We start from the raw sequence: 24,062 nt of genomic DNA, 5'->3' as shown, positions 1-24,062 counted from the left end.
TTGTCTGCCGAATTTTATGATTTACCCTTGATGGGAACATGCGTTTTCTGACCTGTCTGATATATCAGGGGTCCATTATTTGAGGTGAGAGTCCATCTTGCTCAATGGTGAAGGGATCACATCATCACTTGTTACATTGATTGAAGAAACACTGCACAAGCGGACTCTTCCTGATTACTACACCTTTTTTTCTCACTTATGGACTTTTGTGTTTTATGCACTTTATTTTATTGAGTGTTATTTAATTATTCATACTATATATTTGCGCTGTACTGTTACTTTTTTACTTTGTAATGTGGGATTTGGTATTTTGACCTATAGTATTCAAGCTGCAATTTTTTCACTTTTTCACTTATTTTATTGTGTTTAGCGCTGGTTGATTTTCTGTTTTATACTTACTGGAATGGTGGCACACGCGACACCTCTCCATTATTCTACCCAATCTCTATGTGAGGCACTAGCAGTGCTAATCCCTAAACCAAATAACGACCCATTAGACCGCGGGTTAGCACTGAGATTACAGCTTGCTGTTACTTTGCTGGGTGGGATCAGACCAAACAGGATTTATGCAGATAGATGTCCATAAATCAATATTAGGAAATTGTTCACAGATTCACAGGCTCGACATAACCTTAGTTCTAGAGAGTGGTGGTGTCATTAGAAACAAAAAAGCATAGATGCTGTTGGCCTTTTCCTTTTCAAGTGCTTGTAAACCACTTGCTGACTGTAGGCCATCATATGATGTCCTTGGTTTGCAGTGGTTACGCCGGGATGATGCCTGCAGATACAGGCATAATTCCAGCATTACATTTTGAATCCAGCAGTTCCCTCTAATGGAGAAGTCATTTGAGCGGCTGAACAGCTACTCAGTTACTTCTACAGATGGCAGAATGTGGTCCCCCCTGCCACTACCATGATCAGCCAGCAGAGCCCAGGAGAGCTCCGACTGGCGGCAACGGCTGCACAGCACAGAGAGAGAGGAACGGACGTTGTTTCTCCCTCTCTGTAACCCAAGAGTGGCGAGAGAGTTCAGTCACTACATAAAAATAAAGAAAGTGTAAAAAAAGTTTTCGATTTAAAAAAAAACGGGAACAATAAAATAAAAGTTAAAGCGCTCTGCTAAAATTATATATTTATTTATTTGGGGGTTCCAAGTAGTTTTCTAGCAAAAAAAAAATTGATTTTTACATGTAGGAGTGAAGTATCAGGATTGGCACAGTTGGCAAGTGGTCCTCACTGCTCGAATCTGGGTGAACGGGTTATGTCTGATCCATTTCCAGCTTTCAGGGGCACTTGACATGGGTGGGCCCCATCTCCCTTTTAGTAGATATGAAGCTATTGGCTATGCAATTAAAGAACATTTTCTGACTTTTTGTTTACATGTGAAAATCAGTATTTTTTTGATAGAAAAATTACTTAGAACTCACAAACATATACATATATATATATATATATATATATACACACACACACACGCATATATACATACACACACACACATACATATACACACACACACACACACACACACACACAATTCTTTTATTTGAATTTTTTTGCTGAGGAAGCCTATCATTTGGCGATACGTGAGGATTGGTGGAGCTTAGTATCGGGCTTCTGAGTCTCACCTGGCGAGGTGGTGGAGCTGTATTGTACTATATGCATGCATATATACAGCTTTGTTCTAGTGAGTGTTTCTTTATAGGGTGTTATAATAACTATACCTATGCGGAACACACTATGGGGGTTATTTACGAAAGGCAAATCCACTTTGCACTACAAGTGCAAAGTGCAAGTGCAAAGTGCAAGTGCAAAGTGCAAGTGCAAAGTGCAAGTGCAAAGTGCAAGTGCAAAGTGCACTTGGAAGTTCAGTCGCTGTAGATCTGAGGGGGACATGCAAGGAAAATAAAAAACAGCATTTTAGTTTGCAAATGATTGGATGATAAAATCAGCAGAGCTTCCCCTCATTTCAGATCTACCACTCAGATTTACAGCGACTGCACTGCCAAGTGCAATTTCAAGTGTAGTTTGCACTTGTAGTGCAAAGTGGATTTGCCTTTCGTAAATAACCCCCATTGTTTCTTTCACTGGTTGCTGAATCATCTACTGCTGAACTATTTACAGAGGAATTTATTTGAGACTTTTTAGTAATATTTTATGCTGCCTTTTACCACACATATACATTTTTAGAGGGGCTCCAGGGAAAGCACAAAGTGACAGGGAACCAAGGATAAGGTGTGCTCCCTATATGCATCAGAACTCTGAATTTTCAGTTATGACCAAAGTAAACCCTAAAACTCTCAGAGACAAAAGATCCAGCTTTCATTGCTCCAGTTAAAAAAAAAACAAAAAAAACAGTCCTCTACGACTTCATTATCAGCAGCAGAACAGTCAGTAATTGTTGGGAGAACCTTCACTACATAACCCCTGCACGTTGCTGACATTTCCAGCACACGGGCACTCCGAGCTGAGAAAATTAGAATCATTAACAATGTGAATGACCTTTCCCACTTACACAGCAAAAGAGTCAACACACCGTACAAATTACTGGTAATGTCTATAATCTTACAGGCCTGCAACACAACTCCAGACACTGACTGTAAGGACTTGGGAAGAAAAGTATACTTTAATTATTTCAAGGGCAATTGCAGGCAACAAAAAAATGTTGCATCAGAGTCAGGAAATCCACATGATTTGTCCTGTATTATTTAAGGTCAATGATGCAGAGAGTGTAGCAGAACATACATTCTTCCCAATTCATACATAGTATGCAAAGTATGGCTAGAGCTGACCTTTAAAACGTAGCCAGTGTCAACTGATAGCGAGCACAGCTCTTTAAAATGTAAGATGGATTGAAGTAATCAACCCCAGGAATGGACCACAGCCCTGAACCTGTATAGCGCCCTGTGGTTGACTACACATTTTGCACTAAATGCCAAGGTGAGCACCTGTGCAGGATCCATTGCTTGAAGCAACATTACAAGCCATACCCACAAATGTGGGATCCAGGTACAGGTCCAAAGTAAGGATGAGCTCAGGCGTGTTTTTGAAAGCCACACGTGCAGAGCCCACCAGGAAGTCGACATTGCGGATCGCCAATTGCAAGCAGCGAGACATTTCCTGATGCGCGGCTGCAGAGATCAGCAAATGTCTCACTGCTTGTGATTAGCGCTCCGCAGTGCCGACTCCCTGGCGGGCTCTGCACGTGCAGCTTGCGAACATGCCTGAGCTCATCCTTAGTCCTAAGGTTTTACCAAGGTTGAACTGATCCCAATGCACTGCTTCTATTTGTGGTCTTAGAAGGCAGTAAAAGGAGAGGACCGAAGCGTTGATTGAAGAACCCCATAATTCTTCACAAGGGAGAAGAGGTCAGAGACATAGAAACAGTGACGGTAGGATTAAAAAAAAAAAAAAACAAGTAGTCCACAGTGGATTTTTCTTGAGATTATATTATATACATGTGGGGAAGGCATCTAGTTGAATTCATTTTTGTTGGGCCATTCCTGCACTTCTCTTTTAAAATATATATTCTCTCTCTTTAAAAAAAATAAAAATTATATAATATATATATATATTGTACACACACACACACACACACACACACACACACACACACACACAATAGGGACGGAAAGTATTCAGACCCCCTTAAATTTTTCACTCTGTTATATTGCAGCCATTTGCTAAAAAAGTTCATTTTTTTTTCTCATTAATCTACACACAGCACCCCATATTGACATAACACAAAATTGTTGACATTTTTTGCAGATTTATTTATAAAAAAAAAACTGAAATATCACATGGTCCTAAGTATTCAGACCCTCTGCTCAGTATTTAGTAGAAGCACCCTTTTGATCTCATACAGCCATGAGTCTTTTTAGGAAAGATGCAATACGTTTTTCACACCTGGATTTGGGGATCCTCTGCCGTTCCTCCTTGCAGATACTCTCCAGTTCTGTCAGGTTGTATGGTAAACCTTGGTGGACAGCCATTTTTAGGTCTCTTTGTTATTTTAGCTGTGTGCTTAGGGTCATTGTCTTGTTGGAAGGTAAACCTTCGGCCCAGTCTGAGGTCCTGAGCACTCTGGATAAGGTTTTCGTCCAGGATATCCCTGTACTTGGCCGCATTCATCTTTCCCTCAATTGCAACCAGTCGTCCTGTCCCTGCAGCTAAAAAACACCCCCACAGCATGCTTCACTGTAGGGACTATATTGGACAGGTGATGAGCAGTGCCTGGTTTTCTCCACACATACCGCTTAGAATTAAGGCCAAAAAGTTCCATCTTGGTCTCATCAGACCAAGGAATTATTTCTTCTTATTCTTATTTTCTTATTTCTCACCATCTTGGAGTCCTTCGTGTGTTTTTAGCAAACTCCTTGCGGGCTTTCATGTGTCTTGCACTGAGGAGAGGCTGCCGTCGGGCCTCTCTGCCATAAAGCCCGACTGGTGGAGGGCTGCAGTGATGGTTGACTTTCTACAACTTTCTCCCATCTCCTGGCTGCATCTCTGGAGCTTAACCACAGTGATCTTTGGGTTCATCTTTACCTCTCTCACCAAGGCTCTTTCTCCCCCGATAGCTCAGTTTGGCCGGACGGCCAGCTCTAGGAAGAGTTCTGGTTGTCCCAAACGTCTGCCATTAAAGGATTATGGAGGCCACTGTGCTCTTAGGAACCTTAAGTGCAGCAGAATTTTTTTGTAACCTTGGCCAGATCTGTGCCTTGCCACAAATCTGTCTCGGAGGCCAGGCAGTTCCTTTGACCTCATGATTCTCATTTGCTCTGACATGCACTGTGAGCTGTAAGGTCTTATATAGACAGGTGTGTGGCTTTCCTAATCAAGTCCAATCAGTATAATCAAACACAGCTGGTCTCAAATGAAGGTGTAGAATCATCTCAAGGATGATCAGAAGAAATGGACAGCACCCGAGTTAAATAAATGAGTGTCACAGCAAAGGGTCTGAATACTTAGGATTCGGACCATGTGATATTTCAGTTTTTCTTTTTTAATAAATCTGCAAAAATGTCAACAATTCTGTGTTCTTCTGTCAATATGGGGTACTGTGTGTACATGAACGAGGAAAAAATGAACTTAGCCACTTCAGGACCGCCGTATTGCCATTGTACGTCAGCACAATGGCACAGGCAGGCAGAATCACGTACATCTACGTGATTGCCTTCCAGCGGGTGGGGGGTCCCATCGGACCCCCTCCCGCTGGATACGGCGGTCCGATTCGGTCCAGCAGCGATCCGTGATGAGGGGATGGCCGTTCGTTTTCGGCCACCCCCTCTGGATCGCTCCTGGCCAATGAGAAGCTTCCTCCCCTGTGTATTGTTTACACAGGAAGGAGGAAGTGATGTCATTCTCCTCGGGGCGGTCTTTTTGACCGGACTACGAGGAGAAGAGTAAAAGTAAGTCTGCACGAACACTACACTGACATGTAGGTACACACAGGCACACAAACCCCCCCCGATCCCCCCCCCGCCCCCCCTCCCCCCCCAGTCACAGTGTCACTGATTGCATTGATCATTTCTTTACTGATCAATGCATTCAGTGTCAGTTGTGACAGTAAAAACTGTCAGGACAGTTAGTGTTAGGTCCAGGGTAGCCCCCTATCACCCCCCAATAAAGATTTAACCCCCTGATTGCCCCTAGAGTTAACCCTTTCACCCCCTTTTGCCAGTGTCACTAAGCGATCATTTTTCTGATCGCTGCATGTGTCGCTAGTGTCGCTAGGTAGCTAGTTATTTTTTTAGGTTCACCGCCAGGTTTTTATATCGCTAGGTACCCCGATATACTACCCAATAATGTTTTTAACCCCCTGATTGCCGCTAGTTAACCCTTTCACCCCCTTTTGCCAGTGTCACTAAGCGATCGTTTTTCTGATCGCTGCATTAGTGTCGCTACAGTCGCTAGGTAGCTAGTTATTTTTTTAGGTTCACCGCCAGGTTTTTATAGCGCTAGGTACCCCGATATACTACCCAATAATGTTTTTAACCCCCTGATTGCCGCTAGTTAACCCTTTCACCCCCTTTTGCCAGTGTCACTAAGCGATCATTTTTCTGATCGCTGCATGTGTCGCTAGGTAGCTAGTTATTTTTTTAGGTTCACCGCCAGGTTTTTATATCGCTAGGTACCCCGATATACTACCCAATAATGTTTTTAACCCCCTGATTGCCGCTAGTTAACCCTTTCACCCCCTTTTGCCAGTGTCACTAAGCGATCGTTTTTCTGATCGCTGCATTAGTGTCGCTACAGTCGCTAGGTAGCTAGTTATTTTTTTAGGTTCACCGCCAGGTTTTTATAGCGCTAGGTACCCCGATATACTACCCAATAATGGTTTTAACCCCCTGATTTCCGCTAGTTAACCCTTTCACCCCCTTTTGCCAGTGTCACTAAGCGATAATTTTTCTGAACGCTGCATCAGTGTCGCTAGTGTCGCTAGGTAGCTAGTTAACTAGGCTCCCAAAAAGTCCCCCACATGTGGTATCCCCGTACTCGGGAGAAGCAGCAGAATTTATTTTGGGGTGTAATTTGACTTCTGCCCATAGCATGTGTGAGCAATATATCATTTAGTGACAACTTTGTGCAAAAAAAAAAAAGTTTGTAATATTCCCGCAACTTTTGGCAAAATATAAAATATTCCATGGACTCAACATGCCTCTCAGTAAATAGCTTGGGGTGTCTACTTTCCAAAATGGGGTCATTTGGGGGGGTTTTGTGCTATTTTGGCATTTTATGGCCTTCGAAACTGTGATAGGTAGTGAGGAGTTAAATCAAAAATTTGCACCCTTAGAAATCCTGAAGGTGGTGATTGGTTTTCGGGGTGCCGTGCGCGACTAGACTCCCAAAAAGTCCCACACATGTGGTATCCCCGTACTCGGGAGAAGCAGCAGAATGTATTTTGGGGTGTCATTTCACATATAACCATGGCATGTGTGAGCAATATATCATTTAGTGACAACTTTTTGTAAAAAAAAATTTTTTTTTTTTTTTTTGTCATTATTCAATCCCTTAGGACAAAAAAAATAAATATTCAATGGGCTCAACATACCCATCAGCAATTTCCTTGGGGTGTCTACTTTCCAAAATGGGGTCATTTGGGGGGGATTTGTACTGCCCTGCCATTTTAGCACCTCAAGAAATGAGATCGGCAGTCATAAATTAAAAGCTGTGTAAATTCCAGAAAATGTACTCTAGTTTGTAGACGCTATAACTTTTGCGCAAACCAAAAAATATACGCTTATTGACATTTTTTTTACTAAAGACATGTGGCTGAATAAATTTTGCCCTCAATGTATGACTAAAATTTAGTTTATTCGATTTTTCTTATAACAAAAAGAAGAAAATATCTTTTTTTTTTCAAAATTTTCGCTCTTTTTTCATTTATATCGCAAAAAAAAAAAATCGCAGAGGCAATCAAATACCATCAAAAGAAAGCTCTATTTGTGGGAAGAAAAGGACGCAAATTTCGTTTGGGTGCAATATTGCATGACCGCGCAATTACCAGTTAAAGCAGCGCAGTGCGAAATTGCAAAAAGACCTCTGGTCCTTAAGGTGTTTATTGGTCCGGAACTGAAGTGGTTAAATGATTTTAGCAAATAGCTGCAATATAACAAAGAGTGAAAAATTTAAGGGGGTCTGAATACTTTCTGTCCCCACTGTGTGTGTATGTATGTATGTATGTATGTATGTATGTATGTATGTATGTATGTATGTATGTATGTATGTATGTATGTATATATATATATATATATATATATATATATATATATTATCATTTTAAAAACGAGACGTGCAGGAATGGCAAAAAAACAAGAACAAATTCACCTACATGGCTGCACCACCGATGCCAGCTGCGGTCAAACCCAGTCGATCACAGTTTTTCCCCTCTGCTTTGTGCAGAGAGCCATGATGATCAGTCACTGGCTCTCTTCTCTGCCCCTCCATAGCGGCTGGTCCAGGCTTCTAGGTGGATTCTGACCATACAGGTTGTTGGGATCTTTTCAGAGCCTGGACCGGGTCTGTGACAAATCAGCCGACAGCACGCTTTAGTCTAGTGATTTACTAAGACAATGATGTTATCTTACCTGGCAATCGCAGTGGCCTCCAGGGTGCAGAGTTTGGCACATAGGCATGTTTGGTGGCTGTAACAATCAACTGACTGCCCAGCTTGTACTGCAGTTTGATCAGCACTGTCCCATCGGCTCCAGTGGTCCCAGATGCAAGAGAAACCTGGTTGGAGAAGATCTCTAGGACGGCATTACCGAGGGGCTGGTGTGTGCTCACATCACTGACCTGGACCTTCAATGTCACCTCTGTAGAAACAAAAACAACAACACAAGGTCAGTGACATAACTTCAGCTGAGTAATACTAGAGCTTGGAGAGAATAGTATAAACATTGGCCAATCTGAGCTAGCAGGGCAGACAGCAGTAGGTTGCCAGCTGTTTAGAAATATGTCCCAGCATGCACGGTCAACCCACCATCAGTCCCAGCACACCCTCTTCTCATTTCCTTGCATTGCTCCACTTTACCTTCTAAAACTCAATGCTTTAGGTTCCTCTTTAGCACACTCAGGATTACACGTCAAAAGATTAAGGTTCACCTCCAAAGCCCTTATCAACCTATCCAATTTCAGTTTACTATACTCACATAAGGGAAGAATTTGTGAATACAATAATCACAGGGGTCTCCCAACTTGCTAAACAAAGGACCAGTTTACGGTCCTTCAGATTTTATGGGGACCAGAATGTGGGAATAGAAATGGCCCCAATGTCAGTGAGAGTAAATAATGCATCGGACTTGGTGGTCAATGGGAGTGAAATAATTACATTGCGTCTAATCAGTAGGAGGAGCAACACTGACCCATCAGTCACTGGAGGGTTGACCATGGAAGTAATGACCTCTTATAGGCGTAGATGACTTGCATTTTGTTTTGATGGAAGTGTTTCTTGAAGCTGTCCTTCCCTTGGCACTCCAGCAGCATGAACTTTGTCCTGTATCTTCTCATACCCCCTCCCTAAAGGTTCCGCTAACCTGAATCCCGCTCTTGCTTACACCCCTATGTACTATTCCAATGCTCCAAAGATTATTATTTACGGTAACAAAATATATGTGAGCAGAAATTTCTGCCCATATGCAGACCTTTGCTTGCCTTTATCCAGACCTTGAGGCACTAATCCTCTTACTTTCACCATCAATGCCATTGGCATCAGTGGGAGCAACGGTGGCCCAAGGTCCGGATAAAGGCAAGCAAAGGGCTGCATCAGGCCAGCAGAAATTTCTGTTTACAGCAACAAAATATCTGTGAATAGTCATCTTCGGAGCATTAGAATAATACAAAAGGTGTAACTAAGAGCAGGATTCAGATTAGCTGAACCTTTAGGAAGGGGGTAGAAGAAGATGCAGGAGGACTCTTTGATTTGCAGGCCAAAGCTGATGCCGCTTAAGTGCCAAGGAAAAGATGACTTCAAGAAACACTTCCATCAAAACAAAATGCAACTCATCTACACCTATATAACAAGAAGTCATTTCTTCCATGGTCAACCTTCAAGTGACCGATGGGACACAGAAACAGTCCTATCCAACAGAAAGTAATAAGTCATCTACTTTAACTCTTAGGCCTCTTTCACACGGGGCGGATCAGTAATGATCCGCCCCGTGATGATCCGCTCGCTCAGCGGGGATCGCTCCGTTGTCCCCGCTGAGCGGGCTGCGGACAGGGCGGTCTCCGCACACTGTGCAGGGCCCGCCCTGTCAGCTCTCCGCTCTCCTCTATGGGGAATCGGATGAGCACGGACCGTGTGTCCGTGTTCATCCGATCCGCTCTGCAGACGGATAGAAAAATAGGATTTTCCTCCGTCTGCAGAATCAGACTGTTGCGGAGCGGAGGAAATCGGGTGTCTGCGGATGTTCATCCGCAGACACCCGCTATCCCATAGGGATGAATGTATGCCCGTATTTCATCCGCAAACGGATGGATGAAATACGGACATATCATCCGCATGTGTGAAAGGGGCCTTAAGTGACTACTTAAGAGTAGTACTATTACTATGCTCCTGAACTACTTATGGTTTCAAAAACAGGCTAGACCTCATTATGGCTTAAAGCTGACCTGTTTTAGGTTTAGAAGATATTTTACCTACAAGTAAGCCTGATTATAGGCTTACCTGTAGATAAAAAGTAAAAAAAAAAAAAAAAAGACTATACAACCGCTTTAAGATGCTTTTATTCACAAACCAATGTCCCTCTGATGAAATGTTACAATTTTCATTCCTGAGCTCAGAAGAGAACAATTTCATATCGATACATTGTATACTTTTCATTTCCTAGCCAGTGCAGAGTTCGTCTAATTTTTATTTTGTACATTTCTAACATAACGCCAGCAAACACCATGTGATAAATAACGAATGCGTGCCTTAAAAGGGTTGTAAAGGTTCGTGTTTTTTTCATCTTAATGCATCCTATGGACACTGAATGCTGGACTCGGGAGTGGGCCCGCAAGGTAAACCCCCCCAGGAGAGCGCTTCTCCCACGGAGTTGTCTTATGTGGGGAGGAGCCGAGAGAGATGCCGAGGGACCCCAGAAGAGCAGGTCATGGCCACGTCACAGAGCTCTGAAGGGACAGCATAAGTATGCTGTAGACCACGGGTCAGCAACCTTTTTCTACATAAGGGCCGGATTCAATCTATGTGAATGTATGGAGGGCCGCATTTACCAGCTAATAAATGAGGATAATCTGGACCCCTTTACATTACACAGCCCCCACACTTCTGGACCTATATACATTACACAGCCCCCATACCTCTGGACCCCTTTACATTACACAACCCCCGTACCTCTGGACCCCTTTACATTACACAGCCCCCATACCTCTGGACCCCTTTACACTACACAGCCCCTGCACTTCTGGACCTATATATATTACACAGCCCCCATACCTCTGGACCCCTTTACATTACACAGCCCCCGCACTTCTGGACCTCTTTACGTTACACAGCCCTGCACCTCTGGACCTATATACATTACACAGCTCCCATACCTCTGGACCCCTTTACATTATACAGCCCCCCCCTGTACATCACGCAGACCCCCCCCCCCAACCATACATATTACACAGCCCCCTCTCCCCCCATGTTATGTTTTAGAATTGTGCACGCTCGCGGAATAGCGACAAACTACGATACTTAAAAATCTCCATAGGCAACGCTTTAAACATTTCTACAGATTACTAGTTTAGAGTTACAGAGGAGGTCTTGTGCTAAAATTATTGCTCTCGCTCCAACAATCGTGGCGATATCTCACGTGTTTGGTTTGAACACTGTTTACATTTGCAGTCGCGACTTACATACGCGTTCACTTCTGCACGCAAGCTTGGCGGGATGGGGTGCTTTAAATTTTTATTTATTTTTTTACACGGTCTCTTTGAAAAAATAAAAAATAAATAAATAAAAATATTCTGATAATGGTTTTGCTTTCACAAGCAATGTAAAAATCCCTTGTGGCAGTAATAGTCCATGGCAGGTACTCTTTATGGAGACATCTGGGGTCTATAATCCCTCCTTTGCACTTAGAATGCTGTTTTGAATGCTGTCATTCTTTAAAATTTTACGCTTTTGAGATGGTTTTCACACACCGAGCCGATTTACCGTCGTATTTTTTCTGATGCTCTGCCAGCACACCGCTCCAGTGGTAAAGCCCTCGGGCTTTCCCACTGTAGTGAATGGAGCCGCTTTTTTCAGGCGCTATTTTTAGCGCTGTATCACCAGAAAAACGCTGGCAGTGTGAAAGGGGTCTGAATCTTCTGTGAACCAGAAGTGATGTCATGACACTTTTGGGTAACTAGATCCGAGTCGATTCTGGGTGGGACGGGAGAGAGCCCGGGTGAGCCACGGAAGGCGGCGGAACATCTCCTGCCATTGCTTGGGTTAACAGCCGAGCGGCATCTTAGCCGCATCGGTTGTCATCCCAAAAAAGCACTGTTCCTCCCACCGACGCCACCGATGGGGCACTGTTCCTCCTACCCATGGGGCACTGTTCCTCCCACCGACGGCACCCATGGGACACTGTTCCTCCCACCGACGGCACCCATGGGACACTGTTCCTCCCACCGACGGCACCCATGGGACACTGTTCCTCCCACCGACGGCACCCATGGGACACTGTTCCTCCCACCGACGGCACCCATGGGACACTGTTCCTCCCACCGACGGCACCCATGGGACACTGTTCCTCCCACCGACGGCACCCATGGGACACTGTTTCCTCCCACCGACGGCACCGATGGGGCACTGTTCCCGGCACCGATGGGGCACTGTTCCCGGCACCGATGGGGCACTGTTCCCGGCACCGATGGGGCACTGTTCCCGGCACCGATGGGGCACTGTTCCCGGCACCGATGGGGCACTGTTCCCGGCACCGATGGGGCACTGTTCCTCCCACCGACGGCACCGATGGGGCACTGTTCCTCCCACCGACGGCACCGATGGGGCACTGTTTCCGTCACCGATGGGGCACTGTTCCTCTCACTGACATCACCGATGGGGCACTGTTCCTCCCACTGACGTCACCGATGGGGCACTGTTCCTCCCACCGACGGCACTGATGTAATGTTTTTTCCCACTGGCCCCAAGCCTATGGCATTGTTTACTCCCACCGATACCAGGGCATTTTCTACTCCCACTGGCCAAAATCTGGCCCCCTAAAGTTTAAAGGGCAGTAAACTGGCCCTTTGTTTTGCAAGTTTGGAGACCCCTGGACTAGAGTTAGGGCTGCACCATACGGAGGAGCCTTGACAAGGCAGAGTGGCTTCTTTAACACCAAATTATATCATTTTTGTTTTTTTTGCTGGCTGGAATGTGTGTTGGGAAAAAATAAAATGTTGTTTAGCCCTAAAATTTGTGCAAGGTCTGCACCAAGAACCGGCACAGCAGCTGAAAGTATACGACAGACAACACAATCACTTCTCCACAGAAGACGACACATGAAAGGAGGAGACAGAGCTTTGAGCTGCAGCTGTTTGACACTTTAGCAGGAAAAGACGACTATATTCAGCCTTTTACAGCATTCACTGACAAACCCTTTAACAACTAATTAAAGCTAATTAAATGCTTCCTGTAAACATTTACAGGTCAAAGAAAGTCTCAGCAAATACGAAGCTCAGCTAGGAGTCTGCACCACCATGGCTGTGAAGAAAGAGAATCTTAAAGCAGTAAATAAACCCAAAAGCAAACATTTATTATATTGCAGCTTATCAATTCTTAGATGTGATGGGTGCATTCGTTTTCTTTTTTAGGCTTTCTTCTATTTTCATCTGGTGATCTAGCCTGCAAGTCTGTTTTTTCAAAAGAACAAGCTCTCCAGTGAATTAATCAGTTACAGAGATGAGACAAAACTATTAAAGCTTACAATATTTTTTTATTTTCGTAAACCCTTTATCCCAAAAAGAAAATAAAAGAAATAAAACAACACTTTGCTGTAACTGCTGATAAAGTATTAGCTGACATTTGGCTTCAATCTATTGGTGTATTTAAATCAGCTAGTACATCTAACATTCCTCTCCCCCTAAACTGACAGTGCTGTTGTCCAAAGGTGTCTGTGCTCTTTCATCCAGAGTGGGGGATGCTCCAATACAGGAGGTGTGGTAGTGGCCAAATCACCAGAAGAAAAAAGGGGGTGAAAAAGCCTAAAAAAAGGAAAACTAATGCAGCCACCACATCTAATGATTGGTACTGCTTTGCGATTTTATGTGCGTTTTGAAACACAGGCATATGTCATAAAAAAAACACATTAAATTCAATGAAGTCATTCACACCTATGCACTGCATTGTTAAAAACGAGGCATGTTGGATTTCCTGTGCATTTTCATGTGATGAAAGCGGACCATACACTGACCAAATTTAAGGGTAACTCGACTTTTTGCGGGAAAAAATAATATAGCATATACCAGGGGTCTCCAAACTGGGGCCACTTTTGCTTCCACTGATACAGGACAATATTCTACCAACCGACACCACTGATGGGGCGCTATTCCTCCCACTGACACCACTGATGGGGCGCTATTCCTCCCACTGACACCACTGATGGGGCGCTATTCCTCCCACTGACACCACTGATGGGGCGCTATTCCTCCCACTGACACCACTGATGGGGCGCTATTCCTCCCACTGACACCACTGATGGGGCGCTATTCCTCCCACTGACACCACTGATGGGGCGCTATTCCTCCCACTGACACCACTGATGGGGCGCTATTCCTCCCACTGACACCACTGATGGGGCGCTATTCCTCCCACTGACACCACTGATGGGGCGCTATTCCTCCCACTGACACCACTGATGGGGCGCTATTCCTCCCACTGACACCACTGATGGGGCGCTATTCCTCCCACTGACACCACTGATGGGGCGCTATTCCTCCCACTGACACCACTGATGGGGCGCTATTCCTCCCACTGACACCACTGATGGGGCGCTATTCCTCCCACTGACACCACTGATGGGGCGCTATTCCTCCCACTGACACCACTGATGGGGCGCTATTCCTCCCACTGACACCACTGATGGGGCGCTATTCCTCCCACTGACACCACTGATGGGGCGCTATTCCTCCCACTGACACCACTGATGGGGCGCTATTCCTCCCACTGACACCACTGATGGGGCGCTATTCCTCCCACTGACACCACTGATGGGGCGCTATTCCTCCCACTGACACCACTGATGGGGCGCTATTCCTCCCACTGACACCACTGATGGGGCGCTATTCCTCCCACTGACACCACTGATGGGGCGCTATTCCTCCCACTGACACCACTGATGGGGCGCTATTCCTCCCACTGACACCACTGATGGGGCGCTATTCCTCCCACTGACACCACTGATGGGGCGCTATTCCTCCCACTGACACCACTGATGGGGCGCTATTCCTCCCACTGACACCACTGATGGGGCGCTATTCCTCCCACTGACACCACTGATGGGGCGCTATTCCTCCCACTGACACCACTGATGGGGCGCTATTCCTCCCACTGACACCACTGATGGGGCGCTATTCCTCCCACTGACACCACTGATGGGGCGCTATTCCTCCCACTGACACCACTGATGGGGCGCTATTCCTCCCACTGACACCAGCGATGGGGCGCTATTCCTCCCACTGACACCAGCGATGGGGCGCTATTCCTCCCACTGACACCAGCGATGGGGCACTATTCCTCCCACTGACACCAGCGATGGGGCACTATTCCTCCCACTGACACCAGCGATGGGGCACTATTCCTCCCACTGACACCAGCGATGGGGCACTATTCCTCCCACTGACACCAGCGATGGGGCACTATTCCTCCCACTGACACCAGCGATGGGGCACTATTCCTCCCACTGACACCAGCGATGGGGCACTATTCCTCCCACTGACACCAGCGATGGGGCACTATTCCTCCCACTGACACCAGCGATGGGGCACTATTCCTCCCACTGACACCACTGATGGGGCACTATTCCTCCCACTGACACCACTGATGGGGCACTATTCCTCCCACTGACACCACTGATGGGGCACTATTCCTCCCACTGACACCACTGATGGGGCACTATTCCTCCCACTGACACCAGCGATGGGGCACTATTCCTCCCACTGACACCAAAGATGCATCATTTACTCCCACTGATGCCAGGATAATTTTTACACCCAGTGGACACAGTCTGCCCCCCTAAAGTCTGGAGGACAGTAAACTAGCCATTTGTTTAGTTTGGAGACCCCTGGCATATACAATTGCCACACAAGTCATATTGTAATTGAATGTTAAAATTAAAAACAACCTTTCCTTGTCAAACTGCAGCCACTGTAATTTTCTGTAAGATGCAATAAGGCAACCTGGAGGAGTTCTGCACACAGATGATGTACATCCCCAGAAATGAAATCTCCTGCTTGTGTAATTGGCTTATAAATGATCTCAGATGTCTGCATTAAGATACAAGTCAGATTTTTAGGCATCCCCAACAAAGATGCCAGTTTTATTAAGATACTCCCAAAGGGGTAACAATGCCTAAAGGGATGCTGACACACTAACTTTCCTCATTTGAACACTGTAAGTGCATCAGCTGATTATTAATGGAAAAGTCACCCCCATTCAGATTCATTCTGCGCATTGATAGAAACAAACAAATATTCCTTTTGATCAGAAACAGGTAGCAAAAATGCAACAAAGTTTGTTAAATATCCCTGCAATGTACATACGTAGATCACCAGAGGGGATTGTTTTATTCTCAACAAAATTGGAGTTATCCTTTAAGCCGATTCCTGCTGAACGGTCTAAAATTTGAGTTGCGGGTGGCCCTATCGGCACCACCTGGCTCCACAAAAGCCAATTTAACAGTCAACTAAGACTGGGTGGAAAGGTCCCAAACAAAAATTGACCGGGTCCTAACAGATGCTTTTCAGTTAATCAGGGCATATGTGGGCACAACAGGTGCTTAAAGTGTTACTAAACCCAGGACCCTGCATTCACTATATCTGGCCTCCCACAGTACACAGAAAGCTGTGCTCATTATGAGGGACTCCCCCCATCCCTGTGCTCATTATGAGGGGCCTCCACCATCCCTGTGCTCATTATGAGGGGCCCCCACCATCCCTGTGCTCATTATGAGGGGCCCCCACCATCCCTGTGCTCATTATGAGGGGCCCCCACCATCCCTGTGCTCATTATGAGGGGCCCCCACCATCCCTGTGCTCATTATGAGGGGCCCCCACCATCCCTGTGCTCATTATGAGGGGCCCCCACCATCCCTGTGCTCATTATGAGGGGCCCCCACCATCCCTGTGCTCATTATGAGGGGCTCCCACCATCCCTGTGCTGTGCTCATTATGAGGGGCCCCCACCATCCCTGTGCTCATTATGAGGGGCTCCCACCATCCCTGTGCTCATTATGAGGGGCCCCCACCATCCCTGTGCTCATTATGAGGGGCTCCCACCATCCCTGTGCTCATTATGAGGGGCTCCCACCATCCCTGTGCTCATTATGAGGGGCCCCCACCATCCCTGTGCTCATTATGAGGGGCCCCCACCATCCCTGTGCTCATTATGAGGGGCTCCCACCATCCCTGTGCTCATTATGAGGGGCTCCCACCATCCCTGTGCTCATTATGAGGGGCCCCCACCATCCCTGTGCTCATTATGAGGGGCTCCCACCATCCCTGTGCTGTGCTCATTATGAGGGGCTCCCACCATCCCTGTGCTGTGCTGACTTCCTAGGGTTTTAACTTCATCATAACGAACAATTGTAATTATTATGACAATAATAAAACGATATTAAAGAACATTCTTATTTTGTCCGATTCTGAATCTTCCATCGACTTCCAGTACCAGTCTCCCACTCCCATATTAAAAAAGGTAATTTTCCCAACCCTCACTCAGCAGCAGAAGAAAACCTCTGATTGGTCAACAAAACACCAGTCACGTTTCTATTGTAATGGAATTTGGATCTGAAATTCGGCAACGAAATTTCGTATACAATTCGAAAACATAGAAATTCGTATTTCAGATGCTTCCGAATATATACAAATTTTCGGAAACTCATACGAATTTTCGATTCGTACAAAACAAACCGCACAAGTCTACTGATCACACAAAAAAAAACACACGCTCTAGCAATGGACGCCAAACTGAGCATGTGCAGTGTGCCCTCAAGGCTCTGTACTATCAGCAGATGGATTGAGGACTTTGGAAGAAGGAGAGGATCAGAGAGGACAGGATCAAACAGACGTTTTATACCAGGGGTCTTCAAACTACGGCTCTCCAGTTGTTTAGGAACTACGAATCCCATCATGCCTTGTCATGTCTGTGAATGTCAGAGTTTTACAATGCCTTATGGGATCTGTAGTTTCGCAACAGCTGGAGGGCCATAGTTTGAGGATCCCTGTTTTATACAATGCAGCAGATTAACCCCTTAGGCTCCAGAACAAGCATGCTTTACTGCATATACAGACTGGTTTTACCGTTGTGGGTTTAGTAACACTTAAAATAGAATAGCCAACAAAGAAGGTTTCCCACCCATGCTGGTTAGAAGATCCTATTGATTTTCTATCTACAGACTCAATCTGCTGACATCCAAGGCAAGCTTCAGAAATGCAAATTGGCATGAGAACATTGGCATGCCAACTACAAATTCAGGAATACATTCAATAAAAACACAAGCGAATCTGGCTAAACAGAAATGGTTGCAGTATTGTTAATGTCCAATAATCAGAGTTGGGCAGTAATCTCTATAATGGGCGCTATACTCACCGGGCACTGGGCAGCTTTCATCAGCAGGGACCCTTCCTGTTAGAGTCCCACCAAGCTATGCTGGGAAGGCGAAGGAATGTGAACAGGCCAGGACCGTAATGTATGGATCTCAGCAACTGCTGGAGGAGGGGACCACAGATGGCATCGCTAATTTACATAGATGTTGAGTGATGCACAGCAGAGAGAGGACGCCTGGGTAAAACATTGCCGCTGCTTTACCCAAACAAAGATAATCTGTTCTAGACCGGGACTGCCACTTCCCACAATTATTACATGACGGCCTTATTGAAAGAGCAGCTCATGAAAACCCAGGGCTAATATTATGCAGGCAAAACTGCAGCTGTGCTAAGATCGGGAAAGTACATTCTGCCAATTTAGTCCCGAATTAACCACTTGCTTACCGGGCACTTAAACCCCCTTCCTGCTCAGGCAAATTTTCAGCTTTTAGCGCTGTCAATGACAATTGCGCGGTCATGCAACACTGTACCAACTAACTAACTAAATTTTTATATTTTTCTCACACGAATAGAGCTTTCTTTTGGTGGTATTTGATCAGCTCTGGGGGGGGGGGTATTTTTTGCTTAACAAACAAAAAGACAGAAAAACAAAAACAAAAACAAAAAAACATTTCATAGTATGCAATTTTGCAAACAGGTAATTTTTCTCCTTCATTGATATGCGTTGTTAAGGCGCCACTGATGGGCACAAATACAGCACCACTGATGGGCACTAATAGCTGCCACTGATGGGCACTGGTAGGTGGAACTGATGGGCAGCACTGGTGATGAGGCATTGATTGGTGACATTGATAGGTGGCGATGGTAGCCACAGAGGACTCAGCGGCTGCTTTCCTTGATGGGGACCCATGTCCCTCTAACATCCGCTGGTGACCGACTTTTTTTTCTCCTCACGCTATCAGCATGAGGAGGAAAATAGCCGATTACCGGCTCTGTTTACATCACATGATAAGCTGTCATTGGCTGACAGCTGATCACGTGGTAAGATCCCTTACTTTGATCTGTGATCAGCCGAGTGTCATAGATTCGCCGATTATAGAGCGTGATGTATGCGCGTCCCCTGCAGTGGGCATGCAGGCCGTTCGAGCATGGGAGGGCATCTATTGATGCCCTCCCGTCAAAATAGGTCTGCGCTATAGCCATAATTCGGCTAAAGCGTGGACGAGAAGGGGTTAATGGCTGAACAATATTCAGATAAAAACTTGGCTATCTAGAGGGGATAAATGTTTCCACTCTCTGAAGAGATCTTTAACACTTGCTTTCCGACATGCTGGAAAATATTTGCATAACCTGGTCAACAGTGTTTGAATTTAGCGGATCAGTGGGATGTCAGCGGACATGTCACCTCTGACATCCGTCTAACAGACTAGCATGGAGCGCCCGTTCAGGTCCACCGTCAAAACTGACAGGCGGACCTGAACGACTGTGAAAGAGGCCTATAGCTAAAATGGAATTTTAGACAAAAGACTGACTAAAACGAAATTTGATGTCAAAATGAACACTTCTGGTTATATATCACAAACGCTAAAATGTGTGTCTAATGCATTCAATTTCAAATAATTTCAATTAATGCATTTTGGATGTCCTGTAAGTGGTGCCGCCACTTAAACTAAGATCACCTGCCTGGTGAACCATATTCTTCCACTACCCTCTATAATTGCCATCTACAATATTGGACAGCGTCTCCTGGTTGTCTTTACACGAGACTCCACAAGACCCTTGCGTTCCACAGCTCTAGCAACTGCTAGGGGGATCTTTTGTAGTGCCCTGGGTTGGGCTTCTTGTGGTCTAGCGTTGGGAGTGCTGCGGGGTGCCAACATCACCACAATCTTTTGGCCCCTATCTCTTTGGTTTTAAAACATAGTGGCTTACATTTGTAATTTCTGCGACTTGAAAAAAAAAAAAATTCTGTATCATCGTGTTTGACACCTCTGAAGAAGAATTCTCGAAAAGCATTAGCTGTCATTTCCTTTCCTTTCATTTTTTAATATTACATGCACATTTGTATAATTATTTTTTGTATGTCTTACAAGGTTTTACTCTTTTTGTGCCAATAAATTATATTTTTATTCAATTGACATATTTTTAGTGCCTATGTAGTCCCACCTCTAGAGGGCGTTCCTCTTTGGCCACTTTCACACTGAACATTGACATGAATGGACAGCACTGACAAATTTCCTGCAAAGCGCTTCGGCAGCGGTGCTACATGGCCACTATTAACCCCTTCTTCGGCCGCTAGCGGGGGTTAAAAGCACTCCACTAGCATCTGAAAAGTGGCACTAAAACTAGCGGCACTTTACCGCTGACGCCTTCGCCACCCCAGTGTGAAAGCAGCCTGCATGTCCTTAAATTTATGTTCAAACCTTAATACCATAAATATTAGGTTATTAGATTTTTACTCCAGGAGTATATCATGAGTTTGAAAACTCAAGAGAAATGCTTAAAGAATGCATTACAATTTAGCTAAACCCATTCGATTTTAGTTCACTAAAATGTAGAAGATTTTAGTCGACTAAAACAATTCAGATGACTAAAATACGACTAAAACTAAAAATGCAAGTAAATCAAAATTCGATATCAAAATTAAAGTAGTAGTAAGCCGCTGTGTATTTTTTATTTTTTTTGGAACCTACAAGGTAAAGCCATAAATGTTGCACATTGTGTGAAACTTACCTTAGAACGAAGCCCGGGCACACTGCCACCACTAACAAGGCTTCCAGCTTCACCCGGTCCTCCTTCTGGGTTTGTGGATTCTGGCTGCGTGAGTGGCCAGAGCAGCGATGATGTCACTCTCCCCCGCAGATGCGCGGGAGCCGTTTACGGCACAGGACTCTGACGGAACGGCCCGGGTGGCTGTTCCTTCAGAGCGCATGCATGGGTGATGTAACCAGCTGCATGTACAGCAAATATCTCCCAAGCAGTGCATGTTGAGGCTCGGTTCACACAGGGGCGGCACGACTTGCAGCGCCGCGACCTGCACACGATCAGCGGCGACTTGCAAAACGACTTCTGTATAGAAGTCAATGCAAGTCGCCTGAAGTCGCCCCAAAAGTAGTACAGGAACCTTTTTTCTAAGTCGGAGCGACTTGAGTCGCTCCTATTAGAACGGTTCCATAGTACAGAACGGAGCGCAACTTGTCAGGCGGCGAAGTCGCCTGGACAAGTCGCCCCTGTGTGAACCGAGCCTTAGGAGATATTCACAATACCTATAGGTAAGCCTAATTATAGCCTTATCTATAGGTACAAATTATGCATTGGAGTTTACTCCCACTTTAACACTGCTGACGGCCCACCAAAATAAAAAATTCTGGTGCTGAAACCGGAATCGACGGTGTTTAAAAAAAAATTATATATATTTTTTTTATAAATAATTGGATTATATTCGACTTTTTAATCAATATCATGAATTTAAACAAAATATGAATTTGTTGTCGCCCATTATTGGCACCTTTGTTAAAAATACTGCTTGCTGCATTTTTGATGTATATATGGCCAGCTGTAAAAACGCACCAAAAACGCACCAAAAACGCACCAAAAACGCACCTCCCAATTAAAATGCATTGAAAAAGAAGCACGAACGAACCAAAAATGCAACCGTGTTGCATTTTTTAAATCACATAACCTATGAAAAACACATAAGCATGGTAAAAATCGCAGCAAATCACGGCCATTTTCAGCAGCCATTATCGGCAACTTTTTTTCTTACGGCACAATGCTGAAAACAACGTTTTCAGCCAATAATTTTGGGTGGCCGAAATTTCGGTGCATCGCTACTACTGGTCAACCCTTCCCACTGAAAAGGGGGCGTTACCCAGAGGGCGAGTAGTAAATAAAACTGCAGTGGACCCCATTTTTTGGGTTATAGTTAAATACAAATGATCAGCACAAATAAATAAAGTACACATTCAATAAGCAGTACTGGGTCTGTCAACAAAACTGCTGCCCCCACTATACAGGTGGTGGGGACACTTTAGGAGGTCAATTAAAAAGAAAAAAAGCGAATGACTGCCAGTCAATTAGGATGCGATCACTGCACAAAGGCAGAGAGGTTTTCCTCCCATGGGATCACTAAAATTGATCAATTCCTTGGATATGGCATTTCTCTTGGCACTCGATTGCAGTGGTCACTTAAGGAACAGACAATATTAAACAATGCAGGAAAATGGAGGAGGCAATGATACTGGTAATTCAGAATCAATGACAATGTTCGGTTCCATCAATAAAAGCAGCTCATTCATTGGATAAGATAAGAGCAGCTAGTCTGTCCGTGTCCAAAGCTCAGATCATATGAAAAGACAAATTCCCACATTGGTTCATAAGGTTCTCTAACCTTTTAGATTCAAGATTTATTTATTTTACTTAAACAATTTACAGATAATTTCGATTCGACAGATTCACCGCACGCATGTGTGGGAACCAAGTCATCATAGTTCGGCCAATCAAGACCCGAAAACTCTGAGCCTGGAAGATTGAGAGAAAATAAAAGCAATGGCGACGAAAGGGATATCAGAGCACTGGAGGGGATCATCTAAGACGTAAGTCTGCCATAATGTACTTAATTGCTGTTAATTGCTGTTCATATTTGCACATCATGGAAAACAGCTCTCAGTGGCCCATAATATATCTTTTGTTGTGGCAGTTTACTGCAACTTTTACGTATTTAGCTTTACAGCAAAAAATTTAAAAGGTGAACCCCCCCCCCTTATTTTCCACTGTACTTCTATGGTCCTGGGGTGTAAGAGTTGCACTGTTCTTCACCTTCTTTCCCTAGGGACAGCAGACTGGATCGATCAGAGCGGTTCTGACTGGTCAGTGCAGGGCGTGTGATCCCAATAACCAATCTGCACTGCTCTGCCCCAGCATTCATAGAAGAACGGCACAGTTCTCAAACCCCAGGACAGCAAAACTATCACTGATGGAGGGAAGTGCAGCGGGATAAAGAATGTGGGGATCTTGCAAGAGGTTTTTTCCCCCCTTTTTTTTATGAAAAGGTCAACATACCCCTTTTAAAGTCAGAAGGTTTTTTTAATCTTAAAGCATTTGTTAACCCCCCAAATATTTTATATATATATATATATATATATATATATATATATATATATATATATATAAAAAACTCTGAATCTGCCACTTCCTGTATGCGCTCTCTAAACTGACCACTATAACCAGGGTTGTTCTGCCCAGATCACTGTGGTCAGAGTGTGTCCTTCTGTCATACGCTGCCTGCTCTCCTTTCTTCCCCTCCTTCCTCCCCGCCAATATCATCGTAAAAATAAAAACTTTAATTTGTCACTGCCAGCCCCTCTATTAGAGGCTGGCATAGCACACGGTTAAAGTTGTTTTTAAAAACAAGTGTTCTAAATACCGAATTTCAGCTGTCTTTAGGCCCGCCACGTAACTCTTGGCCGATTTACAGCTCCGATGGATGGCTTCTGCGGAGGAGACAGACGGTCACATGATCTCCCCAGCAGACGTCAGAGGGAGATCATGGCCCCTCCCGCAGAAGACATCCATCGGAGGTGTAAAGCGAACGTGAGTCACGTGACCGGCCTGAAGACAGCTGAAATTCAGTATTTAGAACACTCGTTTTTAAAAACAACTTTAACAGTGTGCTATGCCAGCCTCTAATAGAGGGGCTGGCATAGTCTTATATAAGTGCCATAACAAACACTTTAAAAACTTCTATGCATTAAGAGAAAAAAAAACTTCAGTGTGCAGCAGCCCCCCCTCAGCATCCCCCTAATACTTACCCGAGCCTC

The 24,062-nt window shown here is 44.9% G+C and overlaps 1 protein-coding gene across 1 annotated transcript in view; it reads right to left on the bottom strand.

Moving 5' to 3' along the window:
* Positions 1 to 24,062, bottom strand: part of FAM171A1 (family with sequence similarity 171 member A1) — a 174,740-nt gene that overhangs the window by 88,600 nt on the left and 62,078 nt on the right. Inside the window, exon 2 of the mRNA XM_077490850.1 lies at positions 8,088 to 8,315. Within this exon, the coding sequence (XP_077346976.1) occupies positions 8,088 to 8,315 (228 nt within the window). The remainder of the gene's footprint in view (positions 1 to 8,087; positions 8,316 to 24,062) is intronic.

Source organism: Lithobates pipiens, unplaced genomic scaffold (assembly GCF_037356315.1).
Source record: "Lithobates pipiens isolate NorthernLeopardFrog02 unplaced genomic scaffold, aLitPip1_a1.2 Scaffold_19, whole genome shotgun sequence".
In the NCBI taxonomy this organism is placed as follows: Eukaryota; Metazoa; Chordata; class Amphibia; order Anura; family Ranidae; genus Lithobates; species Lithobates pipiens.
This window is presented reverse-complemented; position numbering and strand designations above follow the sequence as displayed.